The 13,428-nt window shown below is 50.4% G+C and overlaps 2 protein-coding genes across 3 annotated transcripts; one reads left to right on the top strand and one right to left on the bottom strand.

Annotated features, from left to right (window-relative positions):
• Positions 1-147: 147 nt before the first annotated feature.
• LOC117148298 (flocculation protein FLO11) lies at positions 148-5,375 on the bottom strand. Its single transcript, XM_033315619.1, has 4 exons — positions 5,291-5,375; positions 4,250-4,423; positions 1,363-1,659; positions 148-1,293 (listed from the first exon to the last, which is right to left on the bottom strand). Exons 2-4 carry the CDS (start codon positions 4,292-4,294, stop codon positions 502-504), a joined length of 1,134 nt encoding a protein of 377 aa, XP_033171510.1. The 5' UTR covers positions 4,295-4,423; positions 5,291-5,375; the 3' UTR covers positions 148-501.
• Positions 5,376-10,232: 4,857 nt separating this feature from the next.
• On the top strand, positions 10,233-13,351 carry LOC117148254 (cytochrome P450 4d1). 2 transcript variants are annotated; one of them, XM_033315559.1, is made up of 3 exons: positions 10,233-10,883; positions 12,254-12,877; positions 12,938-13,351. In XM_033315559.1, the coding sequence occupies exons 1-3, from the start codon at positions 10,346-10,348 to the stop codon at positions 13,285-13,287; spliced, it is 1,512 nt and encodes a 503-aa protein (XP_033171450.1). In that variant the 5' UTR covers positions 10,233-10,345; the 3' UTR covers positions 13,288-13,351. The 2 variants fall into 2 exon arrangements, with proteins under 2 accessions (XP_033171450.1, XP_033171448.1); XM_033315557.1 differs by lacking the exon at positions 10,233-10,883 and adding an exon at positions 11,434-12,119.
• The last annotated feature ends 77 nt before the right edge of the window (positions 13,352-13,428 follow it).

The following is a 13,428-nucleotide window of genomic DNA, read 5'->3' as shown; positions in this document are numbered from 1 at the left end:
ATATTTAGCAATCAAATTTATAGTTAAAAATGAAACAAGAGAACAATTACGGGAAAGAGCACATAAAATTGCCCAGGCAATAAGTTATTTAGTTAGTTATGAAACCAGCAGTTCCAATCGTTTTGAAACTAGAAAAACAGCACTTGCTTATGTGTCTATGTACGTGTATTTATTTTATTAGTATTTTATTGCCTTGCACGTTCCAAACTCTTGTGAGTATGAAACCTTAGTTCATTTCCATAGAGTAATGGTTAACAAATTGAGGAAACTGGCTCCTTTGGTCGTCCGTTAATAATATACAAGTAATAATAATAAATAAATAGTTACTCTCGTTTCTGTCTTCAGTGTTGTGTTGCTCTAATTGTAAATTAAACTAAGTACGCCGTAAACTAAACTACTGCAATTTAAAGCTGCCGCTTTAGTAGTTGCGAGAGTTCCTTTTAAACGATTCAAGGGGATGTTCCTTCCTTCCGTCCCAGCTCACAAACTCCCTGTCACGCATTAAGCGGGCGTCGACTCTGGTTGGGATTGGGACTGGTCTGGCGAGGACTCCCTGGCCGTTGCGGGACTGGGCGCCAGCTGCTCCACGCTGACAGTGCGCACAAACTCGGCGGTGGCTTCAATCACAATTGTCGGCAAGTCATCAACAGGTGCTGCCGGTGCAACTGCAGCGGCTGGCTCCTCCGCCTGCGGTTCGCTGGTGGTTGGTGTGGTTTCTTCTGTGGATGGTGCTTCTGTGACTACCACAGCCACGGGCGCCTGTTCGGTCACCTCTGACTTGGCTGGCTCGATCTCAACGGTACTCGAAGCAGGGGCTTCCACAGGTGCAGGAGCTGTGGCCGGTGTGGGCTCTGTAGACGGAGCTGGAACTGCTGCCGTAGTGGACTCTGTCACAGGAGCAGGCTCTGCAGAAGTTGTGGGCCCAGCCACAGGCGTGACTTCTGCAGCAGGCGCAGGAACAGGTACAGGAGCCTTGGGAGCCGGCGACGCTGACTTGGACTTGGCGGACTTGCCCACGGCCGGCGAGGGAGTCCTCGACTTCAATTTCTGTTCGTGAGCACTGCGATCCATCAGCACCGAGGTGGACTGCGGAGGCGCCGGACTAGCCGCCCTCTTGATGTCTTCAATCTTGGCCTCCATCTCGCTGCGTATTTCCTTGATGGGCTTCAGCAGAAACACGGGAACGTCATCGTCCCTCCGCTGGTACAACATTTCGCCCTCGAAGTCTACCAACTTGTGTTTGCGGGCCCGCAACAGGATGCCCACCACCTTGTCGGATATGTAGTTGTAGATCTGCGGAGCGGAAGGGACCAGTTTAGAGGACTGTTCGAGAAATATACCAGCTGTAAGTAGGAAACTCACATTGAACAGTTCGCCGAAGGGGATCACACGCATAGTGGGCTCGTCTTTGACGTCGTAGCCCTCCGAATTGATGATCTGGCAGAGCTCCAGCATCTCCTTCATCACGTGGATGTTGGCCTTCTGGCCACGCATCTCTGTGAGGCTGCCGGCCAGTGGTTTTCCATACTGATCCTTCGAGAAAGTGGGTTTCGGCGAGGCGGCGCGTCCGTCCTGGGAAAATGGATTCAGCAGCTGCGACTGCTTGTGCTGCGTAGCCTGGTTGTTGAACATGGCCACCTTGGAGGACAGTGGCGAGTCCTGCAAGTAACAAAGAACACAAATGGCTTAAATTGGGGCTTAAACTGGTTTTTAGGGAAGGAAGCCAAACTTCTTCTTTCAAATGGCAGCGTTGCCAGACTGGCTGCGAGCCCTCACTGCCACTGCTGTAAGTTGACGCGTTGCCAACGATTCATTAGAGCGCGTAATTTAAAATCTAAGCTTAGCCACTATGATCTGGCAGGTGTTACGCGTAGTCAATATAGATAATAAATGAGTGATAATAAAAAACAGTATTAAGGGTGCGAAATTACACTTCCACAAGCTTCATTGAAAAAGGTGCCAAATTGATTTTAAATTAATATGATTAGTTTTGTTAAGTCGCATTTAAATTTGAGTGGAAGCAGTAAATCTCGCGTTGCCAACCCACCCACTGGGCGCGCAATTAATGGCTTTCAAATTCTACAACTTGCTCGAACAAGTTCTCGCGGAAAAATTAATTGGCGCAATTAAATAACAGCAGTCTTACATTTTCTGTAATTTTTCATCTAATAAGTGCAAAATTCCCGCGCCATGAGCCACGCCAGCGGCACCGAAAGAATGCGCAAATGTCGTGGTCATAAATAAAAGCCTCTGCGGAAAATGGGCGTGATGTGGGGGCGGGGCGTGGCGGCACGACACTCTTTGACGAGCAGCAACTAAGAACACACATCTAGCCAAGTATATATATAGATACGCTACGTATGCCCACTTCCCACAGCAGAAATATTCACAAATATCAAAAAGAAAACAGGAATGACCTTCGCGGCCAATTTTCACCACTAGCTGTTGTTTATTCTATGTGATTATTATTTATGGCCCGAAAGAGGAGTGGAGACCGTCCGTCGATCGAGTTGCCCATGGACACTTGAATGAATGGGGCGATGGGCGATGGGCGGTGGGCGATGGTCGGTCTTATTGACTCTTCGCTGCTGTTTATATAACCCGCCGTTTTGGCAACTGCCGCAATGACGTTCTGAATTTGTCTCTTTGATCAATATCCAAAAATTCGTCAATCAGGCGAAATTCATTCATATCACACGGGCCGCCAATCGTTTAAAAATAAGACCAACGATGAATGAAAAGCGGCCAGAACTTGGCGCAACCGCTTTTCGGCTCTTCAGCTGTTCAGTCGCTGGGCTAAGAGTTTGTTTTCCGACCAGCGGAGAAAGTCTGGGAAAACTCTGAAAACCCGTCCGTGGAAATCAAGTGCTGGCAAGTCGCTTCTCCACTTGGGGGCGATACGAAAACGAAGTCTATATGGCACCCAAGGTCCAGCGATCCACCAAGTGCACTGCGAAAGGCCAACGACCCAAATCCGAGCTCATATGCGAAATTATTTAACAATTGTGGGAGACTGCAACTGAAATTTCTTCCCAGCTTAAATCAAAAAATTGATTGAGGATGGTTCAACAACTGATTCCGCACAATGACGACACATACAGACTATTGTTCATCCTGGCCCAAAAACAAACAATTGCAATGGCAGGATCCCTTAATATACACGGTGGTAAAGTGGTTCACACATTTATATTGATCTGAAACCGATATTGCCGTCATTCTGGGCAGCAATTTCAGCTGCAGCTGGCCGGGTCCGTTCCAATTGGTTACGTAGTGGTCTGCTCTGCTCGTACGGATCTATTTGTCGGCGCCGTTGTCACTCTCAAAAAGTCTGCGCATTCTACAGAGGTGGTCAAAAGTATTTACACAACGAGCTTTTTTTTCAATTGTCATCTAATTGAAAAAAAAGCTCGTTGTGTAAATACTTTTGACCACCTCTGTATATGGCTGTGGCATATAGCCCCTATATCTATACGGACGGACAGACGAACGGACAGACGAACGGACGGACACGGCGGCGGAGATGGGAATGGGTAACTGTGCATATTCAGCATTGCTATTTCGATGGTCATTGCCAAGAATTTTTCCGTGTTTTGATCTTTTTGCGGTGCGAGGAGAGCCGTTGGTTCCTCTGATTCCCCCTCTGGCGCAAAGTAGGGGTGTGTTGTGTGTGTTTTGGCAACTCATGTGGCGACAAATTAAAACAAATACAGTAACTAATTTCGATAAAAAAGCAGAGTCTTCTCCATCCGCCTGCGCCTTCGCCTGGCAATTGTTTGTTTGCTTATATCATCGCCGATCGCCATGGCTGTCCAGGCATTTCCCCGCGACTCCCGACGGACATTTATTGCTTTATTGCTATCCGCTCCCCAGTTTGTGGCATTCTACATATTTTGGCTTGGGCTTTGTTCTGGCTCCTCACGCATTTCTGTGGTTTTTGCGCATAAATAATTTTCGCCCATTTGTCGCACGAGATGTGCGAGCGGAAAAGCAGCGCCGATCTTTTTATAGTGCCGATTGCGGCGGCATTCCAAACATTTCTCAAATCTTAATCCAAATCCCTTTTTTCTACTTTCTGGCTCTTTTCTATTATTATAGTATCATAGTATTCGATATCTTGCGTTGAGATCCCTGCATTGGACACATACGGGACTAATACGATGGATAAACTGATGGATCTTTGGGAAAGTGTTAGGCACTGGGCAAGGGCTAGAAGGATGTGGTTATATCGATGTACATCGAGAGTACTCACCACCACGAAGCGCAAGGCGCCCAGTTCATGCGATACGTCCGTCATGGCTGCACTCGGCTTGGATGGATTGGGCTCCGGGCTCTGGCTGGGATCTTGCAGATTGGCGGATGCGCGACTGGGTGGGTGACTGGTCCGGACGGGGGGCGATCGCTAGCTGGATCCGCAACACTCTGCCTGCAATCGGAAAGAGAAAAGAGTTGGACACAACGGGCCCGGCGATGGGAAAGAAAACCAATTAAATTTAGCAACAAACAACATTCATAACAATGGAAATGTGTGCGCCCATTGTGTGGATGGCTCTTTCTGCCATCGTATCATGTCTACTATGGCGAATTGCCAAACAGCGCGCCAGCGTACCCATTGTGACCCAGACCCAGACCCAGACCTCGATGGCGGTGTGTGGCTCCGGGTTTCAGAGCCAGCTCCAAGCGGAGTTACGATGATGGGCGGTGGGAAGTGAAAACAGCAACAGCAACAGCAACAGAAAACAGAAAACAGAAAGCAGAACGAGCGAGAAAGAGGGGGGAGCACAAAAACAGAAACAGAAGCAGAAGCAAAAGCAAACGCAATCCAAAACACACCGCCAAAGGCCGTTAGGCGTGAACTCTCGAGCGCCCCTCGCACCCAAGACGAATACGAATACAAATGCGAATGCGACCCCAAAAGATGAACCGGAATTCGGATTCGTGCCCATTTGCCGTTTTCCCACTCGGAATTAACTGGAAATTGCTGTGCATTAACCTCTGCTTTCCAGCGAGCTTGAGTTACCAACTACCAACTACACACGAACGAATTAAACGAACGAGGAGTACTCCTCCAATTGGGCCTCTAATGCGTCCAGGTCAAGATCTAAGGCGGGGTTCAAGGTCCCTATAGGGAATATATATAGGGTACTAAGCTCAAGAGCCCAACACCTTCTCATCTCTTTTCCATTCCCAACAATGTGGATATATTAAAGTTTTTTCAAATATCCAGACGTTTCAGGATCACTTTTGATCGGAAGTTCGGTTTAGTTTGCTGCTCACCGCTTTTCACACTCACTTTTCTGTCTGGGATTTTGTGGAAGTGGCTCCTCTTATTCCTGACTTTTCGGCTGGCTGGAATTCCTCGACGGCTCGGGCTTCCAAGTTTCCAATCGATGCGATTTTCGATTCGATTCGACTCGATCCACTCACAATGCAAAATGCACACGTTTCGAAAACGTTTCTTTTTTGATTTTACAACGGAAAAAAAACAAGAAAAAGTCTCTCAACCGGGCGATACTCTGTGAATGCCTGCGTTCCGGGTTCGGTCGGGTTCTATTTTGTATTCGACTTGCTTGTGGTGCTATATATCTTATTATCTTATATGTATGTATATATCTCTAGCGGGTACACGCCGTTTGGTAGCTGCGACCAAAAGTGAGCGCCGAAAGCGATCGCGGTTTCTTTTTATAGCGGCGATGGCACACACACTCTGCCACTCACACCTACGGGCACTCACACTCACACACACACACGCCGGGCAGTCGCTTTTCTGATTTTCCGATTTTCCGCTTTTTCAGCCTTTCTGCTTTGTGTACCCGCTCTCTGGGAAAGCGCTCTCGCGCCTTCCTTTAATTTTAGACCGTTCTTCGGACCGTTCAGAACTCCCGAAGCTCAAAGCCCGCCGCCAAATACTTCGGCTCACCGAATGCTGAGGTGTGTAGCGTCCGGATCGGGGGTCACTCTCCAATCAGCACCAGGCTGCGCGCTCCGCTGGCCAGAGGGTCCGGACTTGACCGCAGAGCAAGCAGAGCCCCATTCCCACTCGAAGTGCCAGCAAGAAGAGAGTACACTGCGGGAAAAGAGTAGTGCAACTGATACCAACCATAATGCATTCCAGGGCATATCGAATGGCTTAAATGGGCATGCATGTTCCTTAAGATCTTCTAGAGAGATTATATGAAATCCCAGCTTGATTGCCACGCACATTTTCGCGCAGTGTTGCGGCGTATGGCAACCGGTAAGAAGAAGTGTCATCCGAACCGGCGATGCATCGCACGCTCGTGCCGTTCGTAATGCTCTTGGGAAAACCGGAAGCGGTCGCCGCAATGCCCCTCTCCCCCGCCCCCGCCACCACCCTCGCCCCCCGCAACAGCGCACCTTGGCAAGACCAGTGGGTTTAGTGTAGACCCGAAATAGACTGGTCATCTAACGATATGCTGATGGTTGGGTCCCCTTTCGATCGCGGGCTCATGTAACGCGCTGATCGTCGGACGGAATTTTGGATGCCATTCAAGTATCGCAGTGAAAACCCACCACCCACCACCACCCGCCAGGAGGGGCGGCAAACGCAGCTTTCGATGGGCGCACCAGCTCGAAGGCCAGCGAAATCCAAGAATGCCAAAAGCTCAGAGTGCCAGCGCGCCAGCGTGCCCGAGTGGCATCGCAATGCGCGTGCCCAGCTGCCTTGGCTTGTCAGTGGGATTGGGAATGGGATTGGGATTTGGATTTGCCTGTGGACTTGGTCCACCCGGCCCGCCAATCTTTAATATACGGGTTTATTCCGCTAATTAAACAAATTCGACTGCATTGTTCGCATACGTTGCTGGGTATACGTGTGCCCACGACGGAGCATGCTCGTCCAGTGGGAAGCAGGATGCAGCTTGATGCAACAAGGCAAAAACCCTCTGCCAAATGAATGGGTCAAACTGGAAGGCTCAATAATCCCACATTCGTACACGGGTGCATCCTGCTGAACGAAGTTGGGAGTGTTCGGTGGCTCAGTGGGTGTCCCGCGGTCCATCACTTTCCTGGGATCTGCGCCACCGCCACCGCAGCAACCGCTTGTTATTGTTGCATGTTTGGCTGACAGCCACAAGTGCATGGCGACGGGATTTCGATGGCAATTATATGTATATTATGCACTGCAGTGCACGTGTGTGGCTGGGCGGGGAGGTGGGTTGCGCGGGGGTTGGCTTCCTTGACCAGAGACCGGGCACCAGGCACTGAGATCGGGGTGCCTGGTTTGGCACCGGCACCAGCACATAAATAAAATCTACTCATGAATGAAAATGCGTTCGCCTGAGCCATTTCCGGTTGCAGCCGAGGAAACCAGAAGAGCCAAACGGTTAGCATAAATTATTTGAAAGATCTGCCAGAGTGGTGACAGCCTCGGCGATGTGGGCGTCAGTAATGCAGAGTCAATTGCATTGCTTACTGCAGTCGGCCTCGAATGGGATGCGGTTACTTGGGATCAGTACTGACCTCCGGTACTACTACTCCTGCTCGCCTGCTTGCCTGCTTCTCATTCGCTGGTCACCCCCTCATCCTTGTTACCAAGTGACTAAAGAGCCTAAAAAGCCAAGAAGGCGGCACTTTGAATCACTGGCGACGATTCCCTCAGCTGGGGATCGGTGGGCAAGGTGGGCAATAATGTGTAATACAAACAATTAGTTGTATTTATTTGCGAAAATAGCCAAGTGGAAACGTCAAAATGAGCCACTATTTTGCGGGATGAGTCACTCGGACTCATCCGACAGTTTCGCGGGCCAGAAACAGATTTGCTAATATTTAATTGTCGGCCGGGTTAAGTAATGCTGGCGAATATCGGATATGGCCATATTTGGCCAGCGATTGCCGCTATTTTCGAAAAATGTATTTCGGATCGGTGGCGTATACGTGATGCTGGGCAAGCGAAAATTGCGCATACGCTGCGTCTGCCCAATCATATGCTCTATTATTGTTATTATGCTGTATTCATTATTAGTATTATTATTAGCACGGGCATGCATTGTGGCGCAGAAGCCGAGCGATGCGATGGCTCACCCTTAGATCTATATATAAAAACGGGCACTTGGCCCGCATTGTGACCAGCCAAAAACAGCAGAGGTCACTATCCTAGCAGTCCAAAAGGGGAAGGGATGCGCACAATGTTTGGAACAGCCAAGGATATTCACTTACTCTATCGCAGCTGGCGTTGCTGTTGCAAGTAGATATATTTATATTTCAAGAGTCAAAACGTATCTCTTGGGTTTCGCAAAACGTGCTGGCACTGCTGGTTATTTCGACCGATCGTATTCTATATCTGCGCAGCATGGATATATGGTATATGGCATTTTCTATGCGAGTACTAGATGCCAAGAAGGCAAGTGCCGTTGACGCAAATGGTGCGCCTCTGCCAAATGACTATTATTTTTATTGTTATGATGTAGTGTCTGCGTAGTGGTCTCCAGAGTTCGACTCGCCCCATCATCCACCCATCCGCTGCAGCTCGCTAAGATCGCGGATTCCGCTGGGATTCAACTATGCGGATTAGCAATATATGTAATTGCATAGGCTTGCCAAGGATGCAAAGTGGCCAGCGATGACCTGTTTGTTTGGGATCAGTCGATCGAACCCCTTTGAAGGATTTGTGGTTACGACCCCGTGGCAGCCTCATTGAACTGTCGACTGACTGGGGGCAGCAATGCGCAATGCTTAAGTGAACAAAATTGGAAACAAAACGAAAATGGAATGCCAATGAAATTCCAACGCACGTCGAGATCACCAGACCCATCCCCATCCCCATCCCCATCCGCACACCCACAAGCCGTGTGTGCGAGTATCCGACATCGAAAAATGGCCAGCACTTGTAAGACATGTGTAAATATTTACGTTCCGCCTTCTTTTTCTTTTTTGGGCGGAGGCGGCGGTGGGGGCCAGGAGGATCTCCGAGATTAAGTGACGTCGATGTCGACGACCGACGAGCGGCGACGCAAGAATTTTGGAATTTGGCATGGTCGAAGGACGCCTGTTGTTGCCATTGTTGTGATCTTGTGTACTTGTGCACATATATAGTTTATACGGATTTATCTAGTACGCAGTGGGCGAGTGTGCATGTGGTTTCGATTGGCACCCGGAGTCCGATGCGGATTTCATGTGCGGATGTGGCTGCGGAATGAGTCAACTGGGGCTGCCAAATGGGATTTTCTAATTTCTGCGCGGCGTGCACTCGTACTAGCGAATTTGCGCAGCTGCATAAGCATCCACATTTTAATGGCCGCAAAGGTCAGAAGTGCTGAAAGGATGGATGCCTGGCAAGCTGTCCAGCTGGCCAACTGGCTCATTGTCGAAGTAACTGGGGGGAACTTAATTAGCCCGTTTATGGATTCTAACATTCCAAAAGTGTACTCAACTGAGCGCAGTGCCAATAAACAGTCCATTACCTATTTATATTTCATTTTGACACGGTGCAGTCCTCATGGATACTATACATTATACTATTTTGTTCATCAATGAATATGCCCAGTCTTTTGTTAGGGCCTCAATGGCCAGCAATCCCAATCGCAGCGAAATTCGCTGAGAACATCCATATCAAGATCGCCTTACTTCGTCATTGTTGTTTGTTTGCCATCGCTGGGATGTGAGTGGGATGGGCTAAGAATAGCACACCTGGCCCGAAATAGACGCGCCATGTGGCCGGCCACTGTGACGTCAGGGGGAATGGAGCTGGATGAGGTGGAGCTGAGCGGTCAGGATGTAAACAACCAGCGCTGGAATCACACGGAATGGAATGTTGCGCCGTTGCGACGGTTTGTTTACACTCGTTCTCGCACACATCAACTCAATCAAAATCAAGTCGCCGGCCAGAATCTCCGCCGGAATGCGCCCCCTTCCGATCGGAAGGAACGACTCCGCTTATCGCCCCCAAAATGCCAATCTATCAGCCAGAGATGATGACCCTTCCCTCTGTTTTATGCTCACTAAAGATGACTCGGACAATCGCCAATCAAAAAGTCAGACAGTGACCCCCGAGGTTCCCGCGTGCAAGTCGGGTGCATGGTCCAAACATTGGTGTGTAAGAATAATGTCCAAAAAATCGAACCCTTCTAGCTGGAACGATGGAAACATCGGTTTACAGCCCCTGAGATCCCTAGCCCATGTTGCATAATGAATTAATGTGGAAAATCTCTATGAACTATGCTAAAAATGGAATTTTTGAACTCACCAGTGCTCTCCGATGTGGCCAGTTGATAACGCCAGAATGCCATCACTGCTGATTGGGAGCAGCTTGTGTTATCAGGCGCTTATTTGGCGGCTAGCTTGGAGTCGCAATAGTTGATAGCATTGTCTCCATAGATGTGGTAGAAGCGAAATGTGGCTCCTACTATCTCTAGTCCTGCTCCTGGCGATCGTCGCCCTGGAGATGCGACGGTTTCTGCGGAACATGAGGACGATACCAGGTCCACTGCCTCTGCCCCTGCTCGGCAACGCCCACATCTTTCTGGGGCTCACTCCGGCCGAGGCGTGCCTCAAGATGGGCGAACTGGCGGAGCGGCACGGCGACACCTTCGGACTGTTCCTGGGCCCGTCCTACAGCGTGATGCTCTTCAATCCGCGCGACGTGGAGCGGGTGCTGGGCAGCAGCCAGCTGCTGACCAAGTCGCAGGAGTACTCTTTCCTGGGCCGCTGGCTCAACGAGGGCCTGCTGGTGAGCAACGGACGCAAGTGGCACCGCCGGCGCAAGATCATCACGCCGGCCTTCCACTTTCGCATCCTGGAGCCATACGTGGAGATCTTCGACAGGCAGTCACTGCGGCTCGTCGAGGAACTAGCGCTGCGGATAAGCAGAGGCCAGGAGAGGATCAACCTGGGCGAGGCCATTCACCTCTGCACGCTGGACGCCATTTGCGGTGAGTACATGGATGGTGGATGGATTCAGCAGATTGATGGGCCCCAAAGTTTCAGAGTTTTCACTGCAAGCTCTACTTTTTTCACCTATGGATCGATCTCTTAAATGATACGCGACCAATAACTCATAGCTTTTAATGGTGGGTTATTTAAATCCAGAATTCTGGGGGGAGACGTCTTCGAAGCATTGGGCCAAGGTCCGAATCCCATTCACCTCCATAAAAACGGCTACCGATTGTGATAAGATATGGTTTGTCGAACTATTTTGGTGGTAAGCTGGCGTTCGACAGTGCGATTAGATATTCCCAGGGCGATTTACACCAAGCTACACTCGAACAAACTGGGCTGGTCTTCTGCTCTGCGGACACACTGTCATGTGCAATCTCTGCGTGGAGTTGATTCAAAGTATGCACTCACAGCTTGAGACCTCCCTGCGGAATCCAAGCAGTTGGATTCTCAGCCGAACTGAGAAAAATCCAATTCTAATTTCAAGTCATAATAGGGGAGCACTTCTTCGCAGTGCATCGGTGGGTGGGATAATCAGTGCTTATGGCCGTGTCCGTGGCCGTTCTCATGTCTACGGTCCGCTTCTGGCCGGATCAGTAGTTATTCCACTGTCAAAGGGTGAATAGCGATTGAGGAGCATACGAGAAATACGGAGACCAGTAGAAATATGTTTCTGGTCATCGGCGCAATCCTGGCCAGCGCCCTCTTCGTGGGCCTGCTGCTCTACCAGCTGAAGTTCAAGCGGCTGATTGACCTCATCAGCTACATGCCGGGTCCTCCGGTGCTGCCGCTGGTCGGCCATGGCCACCACTTCATCGGCAAGCCGCCGCACGAGATGGTCAAGAAGATCTTCGAGTTCATGGAGACCTACTCCAAGGACCAGGTGCTCAAGGTCTGGCTGGGACCCGAGCTGAACGTGCTCATGGCCAACCCCAAAGACGTCGAGGTTGTCCTGGGCACGTTGCGCTTCAACGACAAGGCGGGTGAATACAAGGCCCTGGAGCCGTGGCTAAAGGAGGGTCTGCTGGTCAGTCGCGGTCGGAAGTGGCACAAGCGCCGCAAGATTATCACGCCCGCCTTCCACTTCAAGATCCTCGACCAGTTCGTCGAGGTCTTCGAGAAGGGGTCGCGGGATCTCCTCCGGAACATGGAGCAGGATCGCCTGAAGCACGGCGACTCCGGATTCAGCCTTTACGACTGGATCAATCTCTGCACCATGGACACGATCTGCGGTACGGATCTAGGGGTTTAATTTGTATCATATTACAAATGGTGGTGCTTTGGAGAATGGACTTTGGGTGTGGCCTGAGTATGGCCAGAGTATCTATTTGTAAAAGCTTTGATAGCATTCCTCGTTCTCTTCCAGAAACCGCCATGGGTGTTTCCATCAACGCTCAGTCGAATGCAGACTCCGAGTACGTCCAGGCGGTGAAGACCATATCGATGGTGCTGCACAAGCGGATGTTCAACATTCTGTACCGCTTCGACCTTACCTACATGCTAACACCACTGGCTAGGGCGGAGAAGAAGGCCCTGAACGTGCTTCACCAGTTCACAGAGAAGATCATCGTGCAGCGCAGGGAGGAGCTCATCCGCGAGGGAAGCAGCCAGGAGAGCAGCAAAGATGATGCCGACGTGGGCGCCAAGCGAAAGATGGCCTTCCTGGACATCCTCCTGCAGTCGACCGTCGACGAACGACCCCTGAGCAACTTAGACATTCGCGAGGAAGTGGACACCTTCATGTTCGAGGGCCACGACACCACCTCTTCGGCCCTGATGTTCTTCTTCTACAACATAGCCACCCACCCGGAGGCGCAGAAGAAGTGCTTTGAGGAGATCCGGTCCGTGGTGGGCAATGACAAGAGCACGCCGGTGAGCTATGAGCTGATGAACCAGCTGCATTACGTCGACCTGTGCGTGAAGGAGACCCTTCGATTGTATCCGTCTGTGCCGCTGCTGGGTCGTAAGGTTCTCGAGGACTGCGAGATCAGTGAGTACAGTGCGTAGGGGAGTAAAGTACTCCTTTTTAACTTGCCTTACTCCAATGCAGATGGAAAGCTCATCCCGGCGGGCACGAATATCGGCATCTCTCCGCTCTACTTGGGCAGACGGGAGGAGCTCTTTAGCGAGCCCAATAGCTTCAAGCCGGAACGGTTCGATGTGGTCACCACCGCCGAGAAGCTGAATCCGTACGCGTACATTCCGTTCTCGGCCGGACCTCGCAACTGCATTGGCCAGAAGTTCGCCATGCTGGAGATCAAGGCCATCGTGGCCAATGTGCTCCGGCACTATGAGGTTGACTTTGTGGGCGACTCCTCGGAACCACCCGTGCTGATCGCCGAACTCATATTGCGTACCAAGGACCCCTTGATGTTCAAGGTGCGGGAGCGAGTCTACTGAACCACAAAATCGCATTATATTTTTACGCTTGTCAATTAAAATATATTCAAAAATGTTAACGATTCGCGGCAAAGTCTTTACTTTGAGTGAAGGCCGAACAGCAAGGTCACGGTCACACTGACCTAGGGGTGGACTAGTATC

Source organism: Drosophila mauritiana, chromosome X (assembly GCF_004382145.1).
Source record: "Drosophila mauritiana strain mau12 chromosome X, ASM438214v1, whole genome shotgun sequence".
Lineage (NCBI taxonomy): Eukaryota > Metazoa > Arthropoda > Insecta > Diptera > Drosophilidae > Drosophila > Drosophila mauritiana.
The sequence above is the reverse complement of the archived record's forward strand: the minus strand, read 5'-3'. Positions and strand labels throughout refer to the sequence as shown.

Excerpts from the sequence above, each read along its gene's own strand:
- LOC117148254 (XM_033315557.1), top strand. The coding sequence starts at position 11,555 with ATGTTTCTGGTCATCGGCGCAATCCTGGCCAGCGCCCTCTTCGTGGGC. Across the intron at positions 12,120-12,253 it reads CACCATGGACACGATCTGCG|AAACCGCCATGGGTGTTTCC; the intron begins GTACGGATCTAG and ends GTTCTCTTCCAG. Across the intron at positions 12,878-12,937 it reads TCTCGAGGACTGCGAGATCA|ATGGAAAGCTCATCCCGGCG; the intron begins GTGAGTACAGTG and ends ACTCCAATGCAG.
- LOC117148298 (XM_033315619.1), bottom strand. The coding sequence starts at position 4,294 with ATGACGGACGTATCGCATGAACTGGGCGCCTTGCGCTTCGTGGTG. Across the intron at positions 1,660-4,249 it reads GCGCCTTGCGCTTCGTGGTG|GACTCGCCACTGTCCTCCAA; the intron begins GTGAGTACTCTC and ends TGTTACTTGCAG. Across the intron at positions 1,294-1,362 it reads CCTTCGGCGAACTGTTCAAT|ATCTACAACTACATATCCGA; the intron begins GTGAGTTTCCTA and ends TCCGCTCCGCAG.